Source organism: Lytechinus variegatus, chromosome 3 (genome assembly GCF_018143015.1).
Source record: "Lytechinus variegatus isolate NC3 chromosome 3, Lvar_3.0, whole genome shotgun sequence".
NCBI classification, from domain to species: domain Eukaryota; kingdom Metazoa; phylum Echinodermata; class Echinoidea; order Temnopleuroida; family Toxopneustidae; genus Lytechinus; species Lytechinus variegatus.
Window position 1 is genome coordinate 43,114,687 of NC_054742.1, and position 23,121 is coordinate 43,137,807.

The following is a 23,121-nucleotide window of genomic DNA, read 5'->3' on the forward strand; positions in this document are numbered from 1 at the left end:
AAATATAATCCTGTAATTGATTATATGATTATTCAATCTATGGTATGGTTAGAAACCGTTGCTTTTATTAGACCATCATATTTTTGTAAGTATGTATGCATGGAATAGTTTGAAATTAGCAGACTCTTGTATGTCTAAAAAATAGGTAAAAGCAGGAATGAGCAATAACTTATTATTTTCCTTCCTTATTACTTTATGCAGCAAGGAAAGCAAAGCGGGTCGCCATTGTTTGGCCTGAGAAGCAGAGGTAAGAACTTAAAAGTTTTGTGATATGATAACAAATGCATTATTGTGCCTTCACAAAGCTGTCTATAAATAAATATATTTAATCATGATATGTGTAACATGCTTAATCACATTACAGTGATATTGGTTAGTGGAAGCACAGACTACAAGTGTTTATGGAAGTTGTTGCCTTTGTGTTGTGTGGAACCTTCATTAATGTTTCTGGTAATCAGAAAGATAGGAAAACACATTTATCAATAGTAAAATTACGTCCACATCAAGTTGGATATTTGCAGTATTGGTTTACATCGATATGCCTAGTTAAGCGAGTTATTTCAGTTTGATGCAATTTGATTATCTAGAAATCAGTTCAAGTTAAATGTTGATGTTTGGCTAGTTTCTACACCAGCTGCCTCACCAAACTTGGAATGAGGATGGTGATGGGACTGACTGGTTATTGAATTTGAATTGCACCAACTCCAATATCGGCTTTGATTTGAAATTACCAGTACTCGAAGATTGTGTATCTCTCAACTTTGTCATTATTAGAATTCTGATATTCATGTTTACATTTGGAACAGGTTTGCACCAATGAGCCCTGGACGAGATCTCTATCATAGAGTAAGGGAAGTAAGAGAGGCAGCTAAGGATGAAGAAGGAGCAGAAGAAGGTATGATCAGTAGATATCTACCCTTCAGTGTATAGGGAATCATGTAGTCTGGAGAGGCTTCTAATCAATAATGTAAACATATTCTCTTTTTTGTGGAGATAAGCTTTATTTGATTTCAGATAATAAGACATTTACTTCAGTGTCATCCAGCCCAACATTTTTATGACAATTTTAAAGACGATGACTTACAGCAGACTCTGCTCAAGGAGACCTTTGATGAGTCATATAATTACTAACACTCAAAGCATTTTTTCAGACCAGGGCCCCATTGCATAACAGTTACTATTTGCGGTAACTTTGCCACCCAATGGTATCTTTCATGGAATCCATGATTTTGATTGACTGTTGAGAATTTTTGCCATGGGAGTTACCATTGGATTGCAAAGATCTCATAATTATAACTTTTATGCAACGGTGCCTGGAATATTTCAACAATTTCATTTACATCTTGTAAGAAAACTTTTTGCATAATTCAAATAGATTTCTGTGGTCCCAAAATATTTGACTATATTAGATTCACAGCTATTCATATATAAAAAGCACTCATTTGAAATGATGATGTTGGTAATATGATGGTAGTGGTATTAAGCATGATAATAAAGATTGTGGTGATTGCAATATTATCTTTAAAATTGTGCAAATGAAGATGGCATATTTTTCACTGTGGTAGTGGCAGTGTTGATCATCATTAATTGACAATTACACTAATAATTCTTATGAAAACATCTACATAGCAGATCAAGACTATAAGCACCGTTTTTCCTACAGCGCTGTCAACATTAAAATCTTAACTAAGTTTAAGTTTGTAAAATGTCATTGTAACTTTGAAATTATATGGAACTCAACTGTATTGCTGTATACCCGTGCAACAAAAAAAATGCTTAAAAAGGGTACTTTTTGCTGATCAAATATACATATTTTTTTATGGGTTATACACTTTTAGGAGGCAAAATTATACAAACTGCATGTGAAAATACTTGAATAGGGTATAGTTTTGACCACTTGATAAAACTTGTTTAGGTTGGGTTTGTAAAAACTTGTGGTTGCGCATGTGTACAAGTTAAGTGGCCTTGTGTGGACATAAGGTTAACGGTGTATCACTGAACCTCCTGCCCGAGATTCAGGTCACATGACCAAGGTAAAACAAAGGTCAATTATAGTCAATGAACTTGGGCCATGTTGGGGTATTTGTTGAATTCATTCATTTCAAATCTGATGAAAATTCTGATGTTCAGATCTGATGAAAATTCTGAATGTAGCCAAAATTCATAAATGTATCATTTTTTTTTTAAGCAATAGATATCACATTTATTTAAGACTGAAATAGTGTTGCTGATGCTTTCCATAGCTATGAAAAACCTAAAGTATAAAAACAAGGAAAAAACAAAAAAAACAAAACAATAAATTGCATAAGAAAAATATTTTATATTGCTTTTTAAGAAAATACATTTGATAATACCGGTAATCCTAAGAAGAATGTCCATACCAAAATCTAGCAGTTTAGGCGCTGTGTTTTAAGATTTACAGCAAAATTCTGATTTTATGCATTTATAAGCATAATAAATTGATTAAAACTAAATTCGAATAATTTCGATACAATCGAATTGTGGAGATTATGCCTTGGGTGACATGTCGCGATCGCATGATCAACGGCTGAGATCTGAGGGGAGGGGTTGTTTTTGCCCCCCCTTCCTGCTATGTAATTTCAAAATCGCCCGAGCTATTATACATATAGTGCATGCTAAGGAGTTCAATAAACCATAATAAGAGTGTTCATAGATTTCAAATTTCTCGCATGCGTTTATATTTCAAAAAGCCCGCAGGCCGAGTTAAAATATTAACGCACAAGAGAAATTCGAAATTTATGTATAAGAATGATATTGTATATTGCACAACAATTAACATGTACTATTTATGTGATGAATCATCTCTTCAAGACTTGGAAATATATGTAACTTCCATAACCTTGTCTAGATGCAGTTCCGAAAAGTTTAAACAGCTAAAATTTCACTGATAAGTCCAAAGTCAAAGTTTAAGGAAAAATCTACTTTTGGTAGTAGATTTTCACTTTGCATCCATGAAAATGCAACTGTTGTGTATGTGAACTGAACTTTCAAGTAGATTTTATTTTAATTGGTGAGGCAGGAAGAATTTTTTTATGAAAAGATGGGTGTGCACATTTAACTGAGCATTCTGAGGGCTAATATAAGGGGAGGTGCTGAGGGGCCAGAGTAGGTACATGTACACGGCTACATGTAGCTGCGGTTTTATTGAGATTTGGAACTCTCCTCTTGCTTGCAGGTACGCTGGGTAGACCAGTGCTTGTAGAAGGCCACTTCTCATAACTGATGGCTAAGCTCATTTTGCATTTTTGGTGTTCTTGAACACGTAAATAGTGTTTAATGCTAGTTTCTGACCGGTGCCCAGAGATCGCCATGATATGCCTGGCTTCAAATCCTGCACTGTCAAATGTGTTTATCAATGAAGCACGCAAGCAGTGATTCGTGTATATTTTTGAAGTCTTGGCTGCAGTTGAAATTGTCGACATTTTCTTTGCAATGGTGTTTATGCCAATAAGCGTAAAGACTTTATTTTGCAAACCTAGTGGAGTAGAGGTGTCCAACACAGTTGAATTCCTAATTTTCCTCATATCATCCTGTGTAATTGGCTCCTTGTGCTGCACAGCATCCTTCCCATTTTCCTTGAGCTCTGAAGCATTCCTCTGAAAACATAATTTTACAGCTTTAATGAAGTGTTGTTATTAATTTCGATAGAACGTACCTTCTGAAAATGCCTGTGAAGCCCGTATTGGAGAGTTATTAGCAATTGCTTGGCCTAGTAGTTGCCGTTACTCTTGCGTACCTCCGCTTAGAATGTTCGTAGAAAACTGCAGAGCTCCAATTCAGAGTAACTGTCGAGAGAACCAAATTTAATGTCTTTCTCTTTGCTTTAAATCCTAAGAATCCTTTGTGAAAACGAAGTGACTTCTTTTGTGTCAATTTCTTCTACTAGCGTATCTATGTCTTCCTCAGACACTGACGAAAAACACCTTTTTTCCCGGCCAATCGATGTATTTGTGAAGCCAGCCATGTTGATAACAAAGCAATAACAATATCATGCACTATAGATATCATGTGCTCTTTCCATATGCTAAATATTAATCCATTATCATCATGTGTGAATAGTAGAGTGATATAATACCGTTTATTTATTGTAATAAAAAATATTGCAGGATCGTTTTCTTCAAGGCATCGATTGATGCATCACCCTATGAGGTTTTGTACACAAGCTACCGTGTAGAAATTACTGGTATATGCCACGATCGTGGCCATATACCGGATTACGTAATTGCAAGAAGAGTGCAATTACCAATCAGAAGACGCCCTCTCATACAACCCATCTTATATGTAGGGCCAATGAATGAATTATTTTCTTATATGAATGGTGTTTATTAGAATGATTATTCAATAGATTTATTCAAAGTCGGCATTGCTGCTATGTTGAATCATGGAATGCAGGCAAGAATGCCAGAGTCTCTCTACTTGTTGAAAAACTATCTTTCACATGTTACTTTATCTCCAGATTGGATCAACAAGGTGTACTACAATCACAAGTGTTTCTCTGGTCCTTACCTGAACAAGGGACGTATCGCTGAGCTTCCCAAGTCCGTGGGACCAGGTATGGTACCCTTGGTGCTAAGAGAGGTGCTCCACATGTTGATCAATGCTGCTTACAAGCCTCCTCGTGTGCTCCGGGAGATCCAGGTTGAGAACGAAGAGACGGCAGGAATGAATGGCTCCCTTCATGTCATGAAAGCTAAGTAAGTGACCTTCCATTTTATTGTAATTTAGATGGGTTCTAGTGGAAGGATAGTTTGTGAATTTTGTCTTACTTAACTATTTACATAGTGAGGTGTTTGAAAAATCAGTGGTTTTAAGTTTCATGTTTGGGCTTGTGTTGGGTTGATTTTATTTTAACATCAGCCATGGCAACAAATGCAGGCCTGCCAACTTCTCCGGGTTTTCCGGAGTTTCTCCGTTTTTCAGAATTTATAGCGGCCCAAAAGCGGAGAACTCCGTTTTCTTTGTATTTCAGATGATTTTCTTTTTTCTTTGGGAAATGACGCACTTTCCGTCTGCCTACGGCTCTCTTTCTCTCTCTCTCTGAGTCCTCTCTATGTTACATTTACGTACGTACGCACGTGTGTCGGATCGTACCTATATACCGTGCGTAACGTTAAACGCATGCACTACGCGCGCGTACGTGGAGTTCGGAGTTCAATGGATAAGAACGCGTGATGGGCCTGTGCTCCGTGTGTGCAAATACGAAGCGCAACAAGCCACGGCCAGCACGCTATTTATCCGACAGCGATCGTGTGTATTGACATTGGACAGTTCGTCCGCGATCGCGAGGATTCATAGCGCGTGTAGTGCGAATGTAACTCTATGCATACGATGCAGCGCAGCTCTTGCGTGCCTCCGCTACTATACTACTACCGTTCTGGAATACCGTGTGGGAAATGGATTGTTTCGCCAGCTGAGGGTTTAGAAACGGTAACATTTTAAACTAATATTTTTTCCTGATATTTTTATATGTGCTTTGTGCTTAGTGAGCTAAATGCTTTGGATTTTACAAGTCTGCCGTTTCAGTGCCGATTCTTGCAAACTTTTAGACCCCTGCTGTATTTTTTTTTAGTCTGTTAAAGGCACATAGAGACTCCGTCCTAATCCTATGCAAAACAATGAAAGCAGTTCTGCTAATTTTTCATAGCAACAGTGACTGTGAAAGAGTATTTTCCATCGTGGTAAAGAACAAAACTAAGCAGAGAGCAAGCCTGAGCACAAGAACATTAAGTTCTCTGATGGTACATAAATTGGCTATGGAGAGTAGAAAGAAACTATGCCATACTTGTACTTACTCAAGAGAGGTAATACATGGTGCCAAAAAAGCCACTTATGAAAGGCTCCAGAGAAAGGACAAGGCATAAAAAGCTCAAGAAGGGCTCCAGAAGGCTTGTTTTTAAGGTGAAATTTCCTAAATGTACTTCAGCTTTAAGGGGGCTCTGCCCCCTTGCACCCCCGCCGGGGCCTTGCCCCTGGACCCCACAAGGGGCCCTAAGGCGGGCCCCTTGACCCTCGCCGTTGGGAGTTCGGCTTTCCGCGCGATTCGTGGACTCATTTTTTCCATTTTCAAATGTTGGCAGGTCTGCAAATGTGAAATAAATATGCTGCTGTGTCTAACCTCACCAGGTTAGGGTGTGTTTCATGGAACATCTTGGCATTAATTTTCAATCACCAATTCATAATGAGCCAATCAAATGCAAGAATTTCAATAGCTTACATGACAGTTATCAGTGAAATCACTAAATATTTGTTTCATGAAATATCCTACAAATGTTGATGTATCAATAATCTAATTGGTATAATTATTTCCAACCCATGTTCAGTCGACCCTGGTTAGGCAACATAATTTACTCTCTCAACATATACACTGGCCTTGGAATTACTTATGAATTTGCACATTTGAAGTAATTCCCAAATTAATGAAGTGCAAAAGGAAGTACATGTCATTATTTCTATTCTAATTCACTACTTGATTATATTTATGCATCTGTCACAAAAGGGTTATGGTGTAAAGGATGTGAACTAACAATGCAATTTCATTGGATTAATTTTCTGTTCTGACATCAAACTAAAATTCGATCAGGTGCCTGAGCAATTATAATATCTGCATATTTACTAGTTACTAGTTACCAGTATATGAAACCTCTTTTTAGGAATAGAATAAGCTGAAAATTTCAGGATATGATCTTTGTCAGAAGCTTTCTAATATGGCTGAAAACACATTCTATGACTCCTATACTATTCTATCATTGGAATGTTAGATGATACTCAAGTCTAATGCACACTACTGACCTTTTACCAATGCTTAGTCAGGCCTTAAACTTCCATATCAGGTACAAGCTTGCTATCATTCATTATTATATATGATCTTATGATATAGTTAAAAGAATTGTTACTATATCTCGTTATGGGGTCTAAAATGTATGCATTTATCAGAGCTCATAATTTCTTGATAATAAACCAGTTTGCTTTTATATATAACCCACAGATACAAGGGTAAGAGTTACCGTGCCATGATTGAGTTATGCAAGACAGCCAGCGAGGTACCAAGTTTCCTGAGAAACACCTGTCTGAGTTTAGAATGTTGTCCTAATCTGATCTCGCTGCATCAGGTACAAGATAATTGCCCAGAACAGTGCTTCAACCTCAACAAGAGTAAATACAGTAAGTTGAATCCACTCACTTATGTGATTCTTTATACTCTGGATTCCTTCCTTGCTCTATTTTTTTTTTTGGGGGGGGGAGGGGGCGTAATAAATTTTAAAGAGATCATAACTATGAAAAGCTTGTTCCAAAAAGTACTGTATCCTTTTAGTCCTTAACATTTATTTTCCATACTTTTTTTTCCCAATGGCAAAATAATGGACACTTCACTTCATCTTTCTTGATCTTATGTATGACAGTACAAGCATATGGCAGGAAACACAAGCCGGCCCGTCTTGGAAGACCACCTGCCCCTAAGCCCCCGGCCAAGACGAGTGAGAAGAAGGGGAATGGGCGCAGACGTAAGAAGAGGCGGCAGCTTTTCATCCATCGGAAGAAACACAACAATCTAAAGCCAGAGTCACCAGAGAAAACTAGAGCTGAAGGAGGGGTTCAAGGTGGAGGTGGAGGGGATGCTTCTACAGCATTGGGCAATGCTGAAGCAGATCCCAGGAGGAGAGAAGTACTACACTCAGCAAAGAAACCACTAGTCAGTAGAGCTAAAGCACTGCTTGACTCTGCAAAAAGAACAAAGGTACTTCATTCATTGAATATGGTTTACTATTGAATAAAGTTTATTGATATTTCTTTTAATGTTTTTTAAAATCAGAATAAAAAGAGATAGTAATTAATAGCACAAACTATGGTCATACAATTATGTAATATTCCTCTGAAAATTTTGGTAAGTTAACAGGACAAGATAAACACAACAATCGCATTATTGTAATAAGAACTTCAAAAGTATTGAGACGTCAGCCACAAATGTCAAGCCTAGCTTGATCCCATGTCCCTTCCATTCGTTGATACAGCTTCAGCACAGTACTCCCAAGTTGGTTCTACCTCATCGAGAGAGGGGAACTAAGATGAAGACCTTTGCTGCTAGACTTACATCATCTAGAGCTCAGAGGAGGGAGGAAGAGAGGGAGAGGATGGAGCAACAAGAGAAACAACTCATGCAACAACACCAGAAGAAGTTGCAGCAACAGCAGAAGCAGCTGGAGCAGCAACAACGTGCAGAAGACCAAAAACAGAAACATGCCAAAGATAAGAAGCAAGTAAGTTGGCACTTAAAATTTATCTGTACTTTTGATGGGGGAAAAATGAATTCAGTTTCTTGTTTTACCAAGTCAGCATGAAGATTGGTAAAAAAAAAGGAGAAGAGATTAATTAGGGTCTGAAGTTATGATCCCTGTTGGCCAAATATTGAATTTCTGCTCATAAATTTGTGCATGTCTACATGTTTTCAACAGTTCCGATTTCACAAACAATGTACAAATTGCATTGGGAAAATGCCAAGTGTAGGTCAGAAGTGAATGCTTTATTATGTGTATTTTCAGAAATACATTGACTTCTTCGTAAATCCTTTTGGAATATAAAATGATCTCACACATTTATTTTTATATTTGAGGTAGATAATTTGTCACTGTCACATAACTGAATTTTTATTTTCATTGATGATTGACATGTTTAACAGCATGGAATTTATTAAGAGATTATGAGATTCAGATTAAGATTGATATAATCAGATGCCTGTAATTGAGATTGTGTGTGGAAAGTGAAAGCTAAAGCTATTTATGAAACCAAATGGGCCCCATCTTACAAAGAGTTACAATGATCCAATCAATCATAACTGGAAACATATCAGTGTCATCATTTTTTTACAGGAAATTTGCAAAACATTGTTTGTAAACAAAGAGAACACACCAAATTGTCAAGAAATCAATGAATTTATGGATACTCATTCATATCTAGAATTTATTTAATGAAACATGCTTTTTATATGTTGACTTTGCTGTAGTGTTGTCAGTCGGTCCGGGATCGGGATGAATTCCCGGCGGTCTGAGGCTCCGAGACGGTTCCGAGACGGTTCCGGGATCAATCAACTTAGACCGTATCCCGGCAGGAAAATAAAATCAATAATGGCCAAATTCACGTTGTAATATTTCCCTAATTAGTAATTGTACTTACGAAATACGAGGGAACAATTTAGTTTCAACTGGCTGGCTGTGTGCACATGCACCTCGAAATATTACGCAATCTGTACTCGTCGATCGCATGAGCATGCACGCAATCTAGCTTTGCACACGGCTCCGAGAGATCTACGCAGACAACAATCGTCTACTGTATAGTCTCATGTGCAGACCTCTTTCACCTCAGTTCGTTTTACTGAGTCATTCATTTACCCCATACTTTCAAGTTGAATCTGCTACGATATGTATGGACTAGTGAATTTATCATGAAATAATTTACTAACAATTGACGATGATGATCTATGAGTATTTGCAAATTTAGTCATTTAAAAAAAGTCGCCATTAATTTTGTGATGATTGTATTTGTTGGGGTATTTTTTTGCGAAAGGGTTTGCAAATAACAACTAGACGAATGCGCATCATGTTTCAGCTGGTTAGAGCCGGGAGAGAGAGAGAAGGGGGGGGTTACGGGAAGTGCTTGGTCGTTCACGACTGGGGACCGTCTGTTATCTGTTGACTTGATGTTTACAATTGCAAACCAGTCGGTCAAATCATGGAGCTGTTAATAGCTCTATGGTCAAATCATTTCTCCCAGATATATTTCGACTTAAATTATAAAGTTGTACCAAAACGCTGTTAGAATTGGCGATGTTTAAAGTGGCGTTGTTTAAACTTTGAAACAACATTGTTTTGAAAGTCATATCATACCCTATATGTTGTAAAAATATGTTGTTAAATGCATCAAACAAATTATCAATGATATTAACAGTTTTAAATGATATCGTTGGAAATTGCAAAAAATATTTAAAAACAAACTGTTTAAAGTTTTAAAAAAATTCTATTGGTTTAATAGTTTAAAAACAGTTGTATATTGACTGGCTTAAACAATGTTTTTTAATATTTAAATAGTTGTTCAAAATATTTTTTTTACTGTGAATAGTCTGAGTATCTATTCAAATAATGTTTTCTCGATCGAAAGTAATTCATGATTAAAGAAAAAATGAGTTTGTTGTTTTGATGCGAAGCGCCGGCCGCCGAGACTAATCTTGTGTAAATTTCCAAATAAGCTTCTCTGATAAGATAGTATTCACTTTTCTCAGTAGTAGTGATATCAAGGAGATATCTCCTTGGTGATATCATACTGTTCAGAGTTACGAGAGAGGGAGAGAGAGTGAAACTGAAAGTTAAAATTCCGGGCTAGCTAGGGCCACAGGCGCACTGACAAGACATTACGCAATTTGCTTATAACTGTCAACCACGTGCGCACCGACCACAGATCAGTGGCACCGACACGTGTGTTATTGGACTGTCAGATCAGCAGCTGGGTCGACTCAAACATAATTCGGGTCATGCCAGTGGTCATTAATGTTTACAGCTTGCGGTGGTGGCACGCTTTGACTGTCTCATCATTATTTTCCCCACGTTTTGAGTGAATGTTTACAATTTGCGGTGGTGGCATGCACACTTTGACCATGGAGCTAACAGTTAATAGTTCTATGCTTTGACTGTCTGGTGCACCGCCAGTGGAAATGTAGGTATACACTTTTGGATTGCATTTGTGCGTGGAGATATGTTTCGGGATTCGGGACGAGCCGGGATCCCGATAAGGAAATTTTGAAGTTGCCGGGACGGTTTCGGACCGGGATTTTTTTTCTAGATAACAACACTACTTTGCTGGCTTTCCATAGTTGTGATAAATTGGTTCAATCGCAACTCTTTGTAAGATGGGCCCCTGACATTACTGCACTATTCTCTGGTAGATAAAATATCAAGTTTAGCTAGTTGGTAACTCACAAGTGTTCTAGTAAGGTTTGGTGATACAATGTGATATCTATCCATTACATGCCATTGATTCAATTGAACATTATTAATCCTCCCTCACCTAATTGTTTTTAAAACTTTTTAAATTTTGGGGGCTACCTATGGTATATAGTTAACCCATTTAATAAGATTTTTAAATGTACTTGATTCTTTTATATGTATATATTGTATATGTATTAATCAGAACATTCATCTGTCTGTGTTTTTTTTCAGACACCCAGCCCAGTGAAGAGTGAAAATACTTTGAAGCTGGAGAGTAATCCTCTTCATTGGAGTGTTGATAAAGTCGTGAAATTTATCAAGAAGACAGATTGTGCCAATCTTGCCAAAATGTTCAAAGAGCAGGTGAGAAAGACCTTTACACCACATACGTACTTAAGGGGCAATATCCAAGCAGATAATTCCAAACATTACCTGAATTCCCTCATGAAGAATTTCACACTACAGCAATAATCCCACATGATCTAATTCATTTGGCAAAATGTCTATATCTTTAAATCTTGTGGATATATGTCCATGTAATTCTATACAAGTAAATTAATTTTTCTAAGTCATCAGGTACGTGTATTCTCCTACATTGCAATTTATAAATCATACTATTTCTTTGTAATATTTCTTTTGTTAAAGGCCAAGTCCACCTCATAAAAGTGTTGATTTGAATCAAAAGAGAAAAATCAGATAAACAATATGCTGAAAATTCCATCAAAATCGGATGTAAAATAAGAAAGTTATGACAATTTAAAGTTTCGCTTATTTTTCACCAAATAGTCATATGCACAATTTAGTCACATGCAAACAAGAGAATGGATGATGTCCCTCACTCACTATTTCTTTTGTTTTTTATTGTTCGAATTATACATTATTTCAATTTTTGAAGATTCAACAATAAGGACCAACTTGACTGACCCATAAAATGTTAAGCAATGCCAATTCAACATGTTCAGGGAGAAATAAAACTTTGTTTCATATGAAAATGAGGAGAAAATTAGAATATTTCATATAATAAAATACAATGAAATAGTGATGTCATCAGTTCCCTCATTTGCATACCAACTGGGATGTGCATGTAACTGTTTAGTGAAGTTAAGCGAAATATTAAAATGTCATAACTTTCTTATTTTACATACGATTTTGATGAATTTTCAGTGTTATGCTTGTTGGATTTTTCTCTTTTTATTCAAATCAAAATTTTGTTGGGGTGGACTCGTCCTTTAAAGTTAATATGGGTAATACCACATTTGTATTTGGCCTTGTTCACTAGTTAATGTAAGGATATATTTCTGGTCTACCACATGAACTCTTTCAGTTCAACAATATCTAATTTCTTATTGTGGTATTTACCTTGGTAATGGAGTAACTAGTAAATTGAGCCTTATATTTCATTTTGCTAGTTTGACATTAGTAATGTATTCTGTGCACCAAATAAAAGAGATTTTGCTTTTCAGAAAACACAAACTGGTGGCTCTATGATAGATAAAGATTTTTTTTTTAAATTTTTCCTTTGAAATGGTATTTTTTTTTTTATTTTTTTTTTTTTTTTTGTTGGTTGTGTGCGCCTGCTGGTGGCCCTTCCATATTACTCTTACTTTTCTGCTCATTGTTGCTATTTTTGTGTATTTCCATGTTGTATTGATTATATCAAGTGTTTTGTTACTATGTTAGGAAGCAGGTAGACTAATTTGAGTGGCTGGTAAGCTTGTATTTCGTTGTAATTACTCATTTGATTTTTGGATCTTGACCACTCTGTTCACTGTACAGCCATTTTACTCTACTCTCCGTGTACATTGCCAGATAAGTTGCTGTTTAGTCACCTTTGTTGAATGCACCTTTGTTACTTTGAGAATTTGTGCAGTAGGTCTATTGTTAGCTTGTTAACAGTACTGTAATAATAATCTTGTACACAATGATGCCTCTTGGACTTTGTTTAATCCTATTGTGCTGTTGTCAGCTCCAGCATCATGAATGTGCACTGGATTTCAGCTTTATGCACTCCTCTCAACCTTGTGTTTTAAAGGGGAAGTATGTTGGAGCCCCTGTACAATATTATGCAAACTCCGAATCTACATTTCAGACTTTGTTGCTGATATCTGGTGATATCAATCTGGATCCAGGTCCTAATAGTGATCAATCTAACCTGTCTCAAAAACACATTACTAGTTCCATTACTTCACACTACAAATATGATTCTCAAACACTTCATTCATTTAACACAAGGAATAATTCTCTTTTTAAGAGTTGGTTTGATGCCAACCAAACTGCCTGGAATCGGATTGTATCTCTTGGAATTAAAAGAAAGCGGAAGACACATCGTGGTAGGCGTAGTAACCATGCCCATGTAGGTAGCTATATTAGATTAGGTATTCTTAATGTTCGTTCGATTCGCAACAAATCCTCTATTTTCCATGACTTTGTCTTAGATCACCATTTTGATTTTACATGTATCTGTGAAACTTGGCTAACAACCTCTGACGATGCTGTCATTGAAGATCTTCGACCTAGTGGTTACACCTTTCTCCATCGTCCTAGAGTCTCCAAGCGCGGAGGTGGTGTCGGTTTCCTGTACAAGAACGATCTCAATGTGGTTTTGAATCCACCACAAGAACATGACACTTTTGAATCAATGCACGGGACCATTTCTAACAGTTCATCATGCTTGGACATCATGGTTTTATATCGACCACCTGGCAATCAATCTTTTTCTGCCTTTCTCGACGAATTTTCTGAGCTTCTTGATATGACTCTCCTCAAGCCATCTCCTATTGTCATCACAGGCGATCTGAACATCCACCTGGACAGTCTGTCCTCACCGAACACACAGAAGTTCAAAGATCTCCTTAGTAGTCATGGTGTATCTCAAATTGTCACCTCTCCTACCCACGACAAAGGTCATACACTTGATGCAGTCATCGTGAGGAACTCTGATAATCTGCTTTGCTCTGGTCTGAAGGTTATTCCTGGTATTTCAGACCACTCTGCCATCACCTGCCGGCTTCGTCATAAAAGGCCTCTTCGAACTGACTCCACGTTTACCTGTCGCAACATCAAGGCAATAAATAGAGAAGCGTTTGCCAATGATGTTGCCAGCTGCACCATTACAGCCTCTGATACGGACAGTGTATGCAATGCTGTGCAATTGTACAATCTTCAGCTCAGCACACTCCTGGATTCTCATGCACCGGCCAAGACGAGAACCATCAAGAACCGTAATGACTGTCCTTGGTTCAATCCTGATATCTCCGCAGCTAAGAGGAAACGCAGGAGACTTGAACGTAAATGGCGTTCCAACGGTAAGCTACACATCGACAGAGAACTATGGTGTGCTCAGAAGAACTTGGTAAACTCCATGCTGATGAAGGCGAAACGCTCACATTATGTTGGTCTCGTTGACGACTGTGGTAGCGACTCACGCAAGCTCTTCTCTCTTGCTAACCGTCTTTTGAATCGAAAGAAGTCTACCCCTCTACCGCGTCACACTGATAGTCATGTTATGGCTGAGACGTTCATCCAGTTCTTCCAAGCGAAAGTTCGGACTATCTGCGACACTCTTCACCCAGATGAGTCCTGTCCTCAACCGTTCACTGCGACCTTACTTGAGACTCTGCATCCTACCAATCCAGATGAGATTCAATCAATTCTTAGGAAAATACCACCTAAATCATGCCAGTTAGACCCGATTCCTACCATTTTGTTAAAAGAATGTTGCACTACATTTGCTCCCATTATTTCTCAGATAGTTAATTTAAGTATTGATCAGGCTGAAGTTCCTACTTGTTTGAAGGTTGCCTATATCACTCCACTACTGAAGAAAAGTTCTCTTGATCCAGAGGTACTGCAAAATTACCATCCTGTATCTAATCTGCCATTCTTATTCAAAATTCTTGAAAGGGTTGTTTTTTCTAGACTTTCTGATTATTTTTCTGACAACAATTTATTTGATCCCTTTCAATCTGCATATCGTCCCAACCATAGTGTGGAAACTCTCTTGGTCAATGTGTCCAACTCTATTCTTCAGGGTATGGACAAAGGAAATATCTCAGCCATGTTCTTACTCGACTTGTCTTCCGCTTTCGATACTGTCAATCATACTGTTCTTCTTAATACACTCAGTTCATTTGGTGTTAGGGGTCAGGCATACAAATGGTTTCAGTCATATCTTTCCTGTCACTCGCAGATTGTCTGTATTAATGACTGCACATCTAGTAGTATGCCTCTCTCTCACGGTGTACCGCAGGGTTCTGTGGGCGGACCCACTTTGTTTTCAATTTACTTGATTAGTTTGGGACATATCTTACAACGTCATAATATCCATTATCATATCTATGCCGATGACATCCAACTCTATCTCTCCTTCAAACCCAACCAGGCTGATGCAACAAATGCAATTGCCCTTCTTGAGAATTGTTTAGCTGACATTCACTCCTGGCTGGATAGTCATTCATTGAAACTGAATCCCTCCAAAACTGAGTTCCTTCTATTTGGTTCAAGGGCTCAACTTAGTAAGGTCAAGTTGTCATCCGTCTCTTTTTCGGGATGTATCATTAATGTGTCCCAGACGTGTCGTAACCTAGGTGTCATGTTAGATTATGGAATGTCTATGTCAAATCAAATAACCAACATTTGTAGGTCTGTAAGGTATCAGCTCCGAAATATTGGGTTCATCAGGAAATATTTGTCAAAATCTGCTACTGAAAAATTGGTTCACGCTCTGATTTCTTCACGACTTGACTTCGGGAATGCCTTACTTTACAATTTACCCAACACCCAGTTGTCTAAACTCCAAAAGCTCCAGAACGCTGCAGCACGTTTGGTCACCCTATCTAAAAAACATGTTCATATCACACCCATTCTGAAATCCCTTCATTGGTTAAAGGTCAACGATCGCATCATCTTCAAAATCCTTCTCCTTGTATTCCATGCAATTAACGGCTCTGCTCCACAGTACAATATTAATCTAATCAGCAAATACACTCCAGTGAGGTCCCTCCGTTCATCAAACTCCGGTTCCCTAGTTATTCCCAGATCCGTTAAAACATGGGGGGCTCGGGCTTTTGCGCATGCTGGCCCTGTTCTATGGAATGGTCTTCCCCTGACAATTCGTGAATGCACGTCCATTGATACTTTTAAACGTTACCTTAAGACTCGTCTATTCAATGCCTCTTACTCTTAATTGTTCCTGGATCGATTATTATTATATTTGTACCTATTCTCTTTCGTTCTTTCTTTCTTCTCTCACTGCGCCTTGGGCATTCTGCCGAGTGGATTTGGCGCACTATAAATTACTTATATGATTATTTTTTATATTTTGTTGGTATTTTGCATAGAAAGGGCATTCATAGCAATTCAATGTATACTTATGATCAGGGCCTTGTTTCATAAAGACTTTTTATCATAACAAATGCACCTTTTTTTAAAACAAATTTACTTTCAGCCAATCAGAATGAAGGATTCCAGTTGCTTTTTTATTGTTATTGCAAATTTGTTATTATAACTAGTTTTATGAAACAGACACCAGGACTGAATGATTTTGGTTTGTTAGATTTCTTTGACATGACATTTTTAAGTAGTGGAAGTTGGTGATTTACATTATTTTTTTTTTACAGATTAGTAATGAAAATATCTGATTGATTACTCATTTTTCCTTTCTCTTTTCACAGGAGATTGATGGTCAGGCCCTTCTCCTCCTCACACTGCCTACAGTACAAGAATGTATGGAACTGAAATTAGGACCTGCCATCAAGTTGTGCCATCACATTGAACGGGTTAAGATAGCATTCTACGAGCAGTATGCATCATGACATCCCAAATATATCAAATTGAAAAGGAAATCAGCAAACCCCCATGAACTGTATTAGGAAAAGAGTTGGTTCATTCAGGTAATCTGTGAAAGTATTCACCAATGAATCGTGCCCAAAGTAGGTTAGATGGCATTCTATGAGCAGTATATGTCATAACATCTATCATATTGAAAAAAATGATATTCTAGATGATATTCTATGAGTAACTATGCACCATCATTGTATTGCCAGTTTCTAGAAAGACTGTTAGGTCTTTACTGGCTTTGGGTGGTCAGTGGAACAAACAGAAACTGTAAGAGGTGACTGTAGCAATTTTGAAGTATAGAACTCTTCAAAATGTATCACAAGCCCAGGATTTCAACAAGCTACAATCGATGAGGGTAATGCAGGCTGAAATGTGCTGATTTTTACCTTCATGCAACTTTCAAAATTTGCAGGGGGTTGTAATTCTTGAATGATGGTACTTAATGACTTCAAAGATTCAAATTACTCTATATGTAAAGCAGATGTGTATAGTTTACTTGCTGTTTGAAGAAGTATTGAACATGTTATCATGATACAAATGCCAATATCCCATTGTGTAACTTATTGTAGAGGCCACAGGAATCACTCTTGCAATTGAAGAATATAATCTACTATTTGTATAGGAGAAGGGTGGCATTTGTAGTGCTCAATGTTGACACCTTTTGCAGGCTCTCATCAATTCAATCTGCTTATTTACAAAACTTGTACATTAAAGGGAAATGTCTAGTTAAGTGTTCAACCAACTTCAGTCATTTATCAATTATTTTTGTTTGTGCTTTACATTTGATTTGTAAAGCACTCAGAGACTTAGTAAAAATGTATCAGTGAAAGCATGATATTATTTCTTTTCATTATGATTGTCTATTATGATTGTCTATCTTTCAAAATGATTGTCTATTCCATCAGTTCTCAGAGGGGCTTGTAAAAAATCAAAGATCGCAGTGATTCAATTTCCTTAATACTCCTTTTCCAAATTGAGATATATAGAGCTTTACTTTATGCATACATATTACTTTTCTGATGAAAAGTAACTTGCATTGTATTTCTGAATGATGATGAAATGAAAGATAGTCTTAAGCCAAAATATGCAAGTACTCTTGTCTAGAATTGGTTTGAAAATTTAAACTCACCTTTGCCACCGTCTTTCTGCATCAAAATGTGTGAGAAACATTAGCTGCAGTAGAAACCACAAGAATTCTTGAGAGTATTCTTTTACAAGGGCACTGCACAAATTACAATCATTCAAAATGAACAATATTTTTACACAGGCTAGCTTTAATAATCTTACTAAGCACCTGTTAATAATTAATACTTAATCACATCAATGGTTTTAGAATCCAAAGTCACAAAATAGCAAAAGAAAATCAATGAAAATGAAATGGGATTAAACAAGCTTCCAAGTTTATTACACATGTTCTTCATGGGCATGCTATGTTTAATGATTGGCTCAATCACAAAGAAGCTATATGAAATTAACTAGAAAGTTTTAAATGACTAGACCAATCACACAGCCACCCCGCAGATGTCTCTATAAGTGAGGGATAATCTGAACAAGTGTGTATCTCACTCAGCCACATACAAATGATGTCATGTTCAGATTATCCCCTCTTATCAGGACATTCCCAGGGATCTGTTTGTGTCTGTGTAATTGTTCCAGTCATTTAAAACTTTGATTTTAACTTCCTGTAGCTTCTTTGCGATCAAGCCGATCACTATGAGGGACATTGTGAAAAATTGGGAAGTTTGTGGAATCCCATCTTCTTTTCATTGGTCTTTCTTATGCCATTAGTGACTTTGGATTCTGGAACCAATTGATGTGAAGGCTATAGCCTCTCTGTGATTTAACCAATCTATTACATATTGATGAGTGCTTTGTAAAAATATTGTTCATTTTGATTAAGTGGAATTTGTGCAGTGCCTTTGTAAAGTTTCTTTTGGAACCCAGTTTATATTGTGCCACAAGTATAAATGGATTATAAGTATTGTATGTGATGTGTGATATTCATTTTATGATTGTGATGGGTGAGAAATTAGAAATAGTTATGTTTCAGGTTATGCTTTATATGGTTTTATAATTGGTGCTATTGCTATACTCGATATTCTTAAGAATAAAATGGCCAAAGCTTCTTGTAACTAGATATGGGATATATGTATGTACTAAAAATGATATGCATGAATTTGCTGCTCTTGACTATATGAAGTTGAATGTAATCATATCAGAAGTAAATAGCTAGATATGATTGAAATGAAAATTATTTTCAGTAAGAAGCTTATTTCTTTCTGGTAAGAGATGAAATTGTAATGTAATTACCTTAATATTATTTAGAAAACTGACATTTTATTAAAGTTGAGATTTAGTTATTTTTAGTCTTTATACTTAAGTACATTATTTGCAATTTTTGCCTCGTCTTGGCAAATCAAGACTATAGGCGTAGCTATCCAGCTATGGCAGAGCTATCATTGTCAACATTGAAATCTTAACCAATGTGAAGTTTTTGAAATGTCATCATAACTTTAATATATATATATATATATATATCTGGTTCTTTTTCTTGAAACTTTGGCATGATGGTAATCAAATATGACTATTCATTTTGCACGAGTGTCAGGTCACATGATCAATTCAAAAGGTATATTTGGGGTCAGCAAACTTAGTATTTTATTATCGAATGAATCGTGTTTTTTTTTTTTAAATTCATCTTAGTTTTCAAACTCAGCATTGCTTCTAAATTTAATTGCATGATACAGATGAGACTGCCAGAGGTGTTCCAGTTTTGAAAAATAAAATCACTATTATTTGAAAAATCTGTGTCTCACTTGCATATTGGAGCAAAGCTAGGCAGAGCCATTGTGTTATTTGTGTCGACAGCATTTGCGGCATTTATCAGTTATAGCTGTACAGCTGTATGAGTTTGTTGTAGGACTATGAAAATCAGTTTGGTCTGAATTGAATTCTGTGAACTGGATAATTCATACTGGTTCAAATGAGATTCATCCAGTTCAGGCTAATCTTTATCTCTTGAAGTCAAAGGTCAAGTTTCAAGATTAGCTGGATCTGATCAAGTTCAATGGTCAGAAGCTAAGTGAACTTTGTTCAAGAAATACTTATTGAAATCATTTTGATTTTCTATGGCTCTCGGGTAGGATTATCAAATTCATACCCAAACATCTTTGAAGCCATTGGTTAGAGTTAGAAAATGAGTTGGATCTGACCAAGTGCTATATTGAAAATGGACTATGCATCGTGCATAATTAAAATAAAAACAAAAATTAGCTGTGGCTCCATGGTAGAATCACAAATGCAGAGATCAACTTTGTGTAATTCAGAGGTCAAAAGGTCAGAAAATGTATTGAAATCCACCGACCACCTTAATTTTTGTACCTTTGATGAATACCAAATCAAGATAAAAATATATGGATTTATTTAAAAATGCCTTAATTTAATTGTTACAATACATTTTAAATAAAACCCTTTTCACAAGTCGTGCATATTTTTTGTCATGTGCTGCCCATTTTATTTTATTTTTTTAAGCAAGACTCCTAGAACAATGAGGCTTGTATTGGAAAAAGTCGTTAGTTTTAAATTAAATGAATGATTATAAGAAATCAAAAGTGGTAAGTGAATTAAAAAAAGGCTGTAGATGAATTTACTTTGTTGTGAAATTCTTTCATTGTACCTCATTGTATCCTCTTGATATCTCTTGAATGCAATGGTATACTGTATTTCTGATGCAATTATTTTTGTCTGGATAAATTGTAAGTTCTGTACTCTAATCAAAATCTCTTGCTGATGACATGTTTGTTATATCTGTCACAATTTATTAGATGAATAATTGGTGTACTTTGAATATGTTTTGAATCTGTTTTTATCTTTGCAAGCCAAGGATAATGATAATAATAATAGGCATCTATGTAGCGCCATCTATCTAGAAACATTCTATTCCGAGGTGCAATGTTATTATCATTATGATTACCCTGGCTTTAGATCAAGCTGCCTTTCAGCGCTCATGCATTCAAGGAATTGATCCTGCCAGGTACCCATTCACCGACACGTGGGTTGAGTGCAGGACAATGTGGATAAATTTCTTGCTGAAGGAGATTACGCAATGGCTAGGATTTGAACCCACAACCCTCTGTTTTAAAGTCAGAAGACTGATCCACTATGCCACAACGCTGCACAAAAATTACTTATTAAAAAGTGATTTGATGACATAAATTCATGAATGTTTGTGGTTCATGAACTTGGAATTGTAAAAAATTGTTCCCCCAATGAAAAGTGTATTTTTAAATCAAAAGATACAAATGGAAATTATTTTAGTGGAGAACTCAAATCTGGTTTTGTCAAATTATTGTAAAAAAGCTATACACAAGAGCTTTTCAATAATTTCATTGGATAAATGGAATGTTGATATTCTTCTAAGATTTGCTATTACTTCAATACATTTTAGAAGATATAAGTGCTTGTTAGGGATTTCAAAGTTAAATTGATTTCTTAGGTGCTCTTTACATTTTGATAGAAGTTTTTGCTATTGAATTTGAAAGTCACATGAATGTCTGCCAGCATCCAGGATGTTCTAAAATGTAAATTCCTTTGGACATTTTTTTAAAAGACCCATATGTCACCTTGGTTATTTTTTTCTGTTTGTTATCAAGTATGGTTTCTGTTTTTTTTTTTGAATTTTGCTATCTTTTATTGTTATCTTGTTAAAAGTCATATTCCTTCTTCAAAGATTGGAAGAGGAGTAGATTATATCGATGTAAATTAGAGACGACATTGGGCAAGAAAAAACAGAAAAATCCAAAAAGTATGGAAATTGAAGAAAGCTTGAGTAAATTAGGGAGGATATATCTATAATTTGTGAAAAAAGGACAGTATTATTTTAAACTGTTGGAGAATATAAGTTATGTTCATTTCTATTTTGAAGGAGGTAGTATATGCTTTATCTAAAAGTTGATCTCTTGAAAAAATTAGTTGATATACTATTGCATAATCATGGCTTTCCCACTTTTTTATATCAACCATATGTACCATGTTTGACCAACTAATGGTGTTGTGAAGTAAAACCATTTTCCTAAATGTTCATTGCATAAGTGATGCTTTTAATGCCACAAAAGAATTCCAAGCAATTTACAGATTTTGCATTAATGCATAACGTTGAAATTAAGGAATCGGATAGATGACGATTTGAACAACTATTTATTCCACAGGAAGTAAATGTGTGTCATGCTTTTGCAGGATTCGCTAGTAGTGTTTGCATGTTTGGAAATGTATTTGACTTATTTTACAATTGTGATTTAAATGGTACAATTTTTATTTTTTTTTCCATCAAGTACCCATTTTTCATGCTTATTCAGGTCTTGATCGTAAGGGTTTGATCGTAGATGAGCCAGATCATGACAAATCTTAGCTAGCAAATCATCCAGAATCTATAAAAAGTTGGACAGTTAAATGTCCTTGAATTTTCCATATCTGTTTGGCTGTAAATCCATGAAGTAAAAAAATCCAAAACTGAAATTTTTAGGCTTAGACAGTCTTAAGGAATGTAGTGTCCACAACCTACTTTTTGCATATTTTTAAAAAATTGAATGATTATGCTAATTTAGGAAATTTATGATTACATGGATTATACTGTATTCTTAATTATTAATAAAAAACTCCTTGAAAATTTGAAGTCTTAATTGAGGAGATGTTATATGAAATATGACAAAATGTTATAATTTCAAAATGTTTATTTTCTTGCTTTCTTCACTTTGTTTATTTAGGCATTTTTATTGTGTTTTTTCTCTGTTATTTGTTGGTAACATTGTTCTGATCTTTCGCATCATTATTTTATTCAACGAAAGCAACATATTCACACGTTTTATTCAACTCTGTTTAGAAACACTGTTTGTAATTGATACGGTATACACCTTTTTAAAAAATTTTGTCTGAAGTGTAAATATGTAGCTTTAGAACAGTTTTGATTTTTTGGTGTCAAAAGACATGCAAGGTATAGATGAAAGTCATTAATTCTTGAGCTCATGAACCAGTTGCTGCATTTTTGTGTTCAAAGGATAATGAAAAAAATGATTTTTTTTTGGGGGGGAGGATAATTATTACCCTCGGCTTTCAAATGTTAAATATTATTTTGTACTGTTCCTCCACCCGTAAGTTATGTTCAAAGTAGTGGTTATACAGTCATTCACGTCAATTTTGCTGGCGTATGATGATACCTTTTGATTTAACAATTCCTCAATAGTTATAGGAGTGACTGTGTACAATTAATTTCAAGAAGATTATCAAGAATACA

General features: G+C 36.0%; 1 protein-coding gene across 2 annotated transcripts in view; it reads left to right on the plus strand.

The window, feature by feature from the left end:
- LOC121411088 (scm-like with four MBT domains protein 2) overlaps positions 1-17,975 on the plus strand; it is a 41,513-nt gene extending 23,538 nt beyond the window's left edge. For both annotated transcript variants that reach the window (XM_041603602.1, XM_041603600.1), the window contains 8 exons: positions 202-247; positions 807-895; positions 4,478-4,715; positions 7,007-7,182; positions 7,422-7,756; positions 8,031-8,276; positions 11,226-11,357; positions 16,667-17,975. In XM_041603602.1, coding sequence (XP_041459536.1) covers positions 202-247; positions 807-895; positions 4,478-4,715; positions 7,007-7,182; positions 7,422-7,756; positions 8,031-8,276; positions 11,226-11,357; positions 16,667-16,807 — 1,403 coding nt within the window. In that variant the 3' untranslated portion in view covers positions 16,808-17,975. The remainder of the gene's footprint in view (positions 1-201; positions 248-806; positions 896-4,477; positions 4,716-7,006; positions 7,183-7,421; positions 7,757-8,030; positions 8,277-11,225; positions 11,358-16,666) is intronic.
- Positions 17,976-23,121: the final 5,146 nt, after the last annotated feature.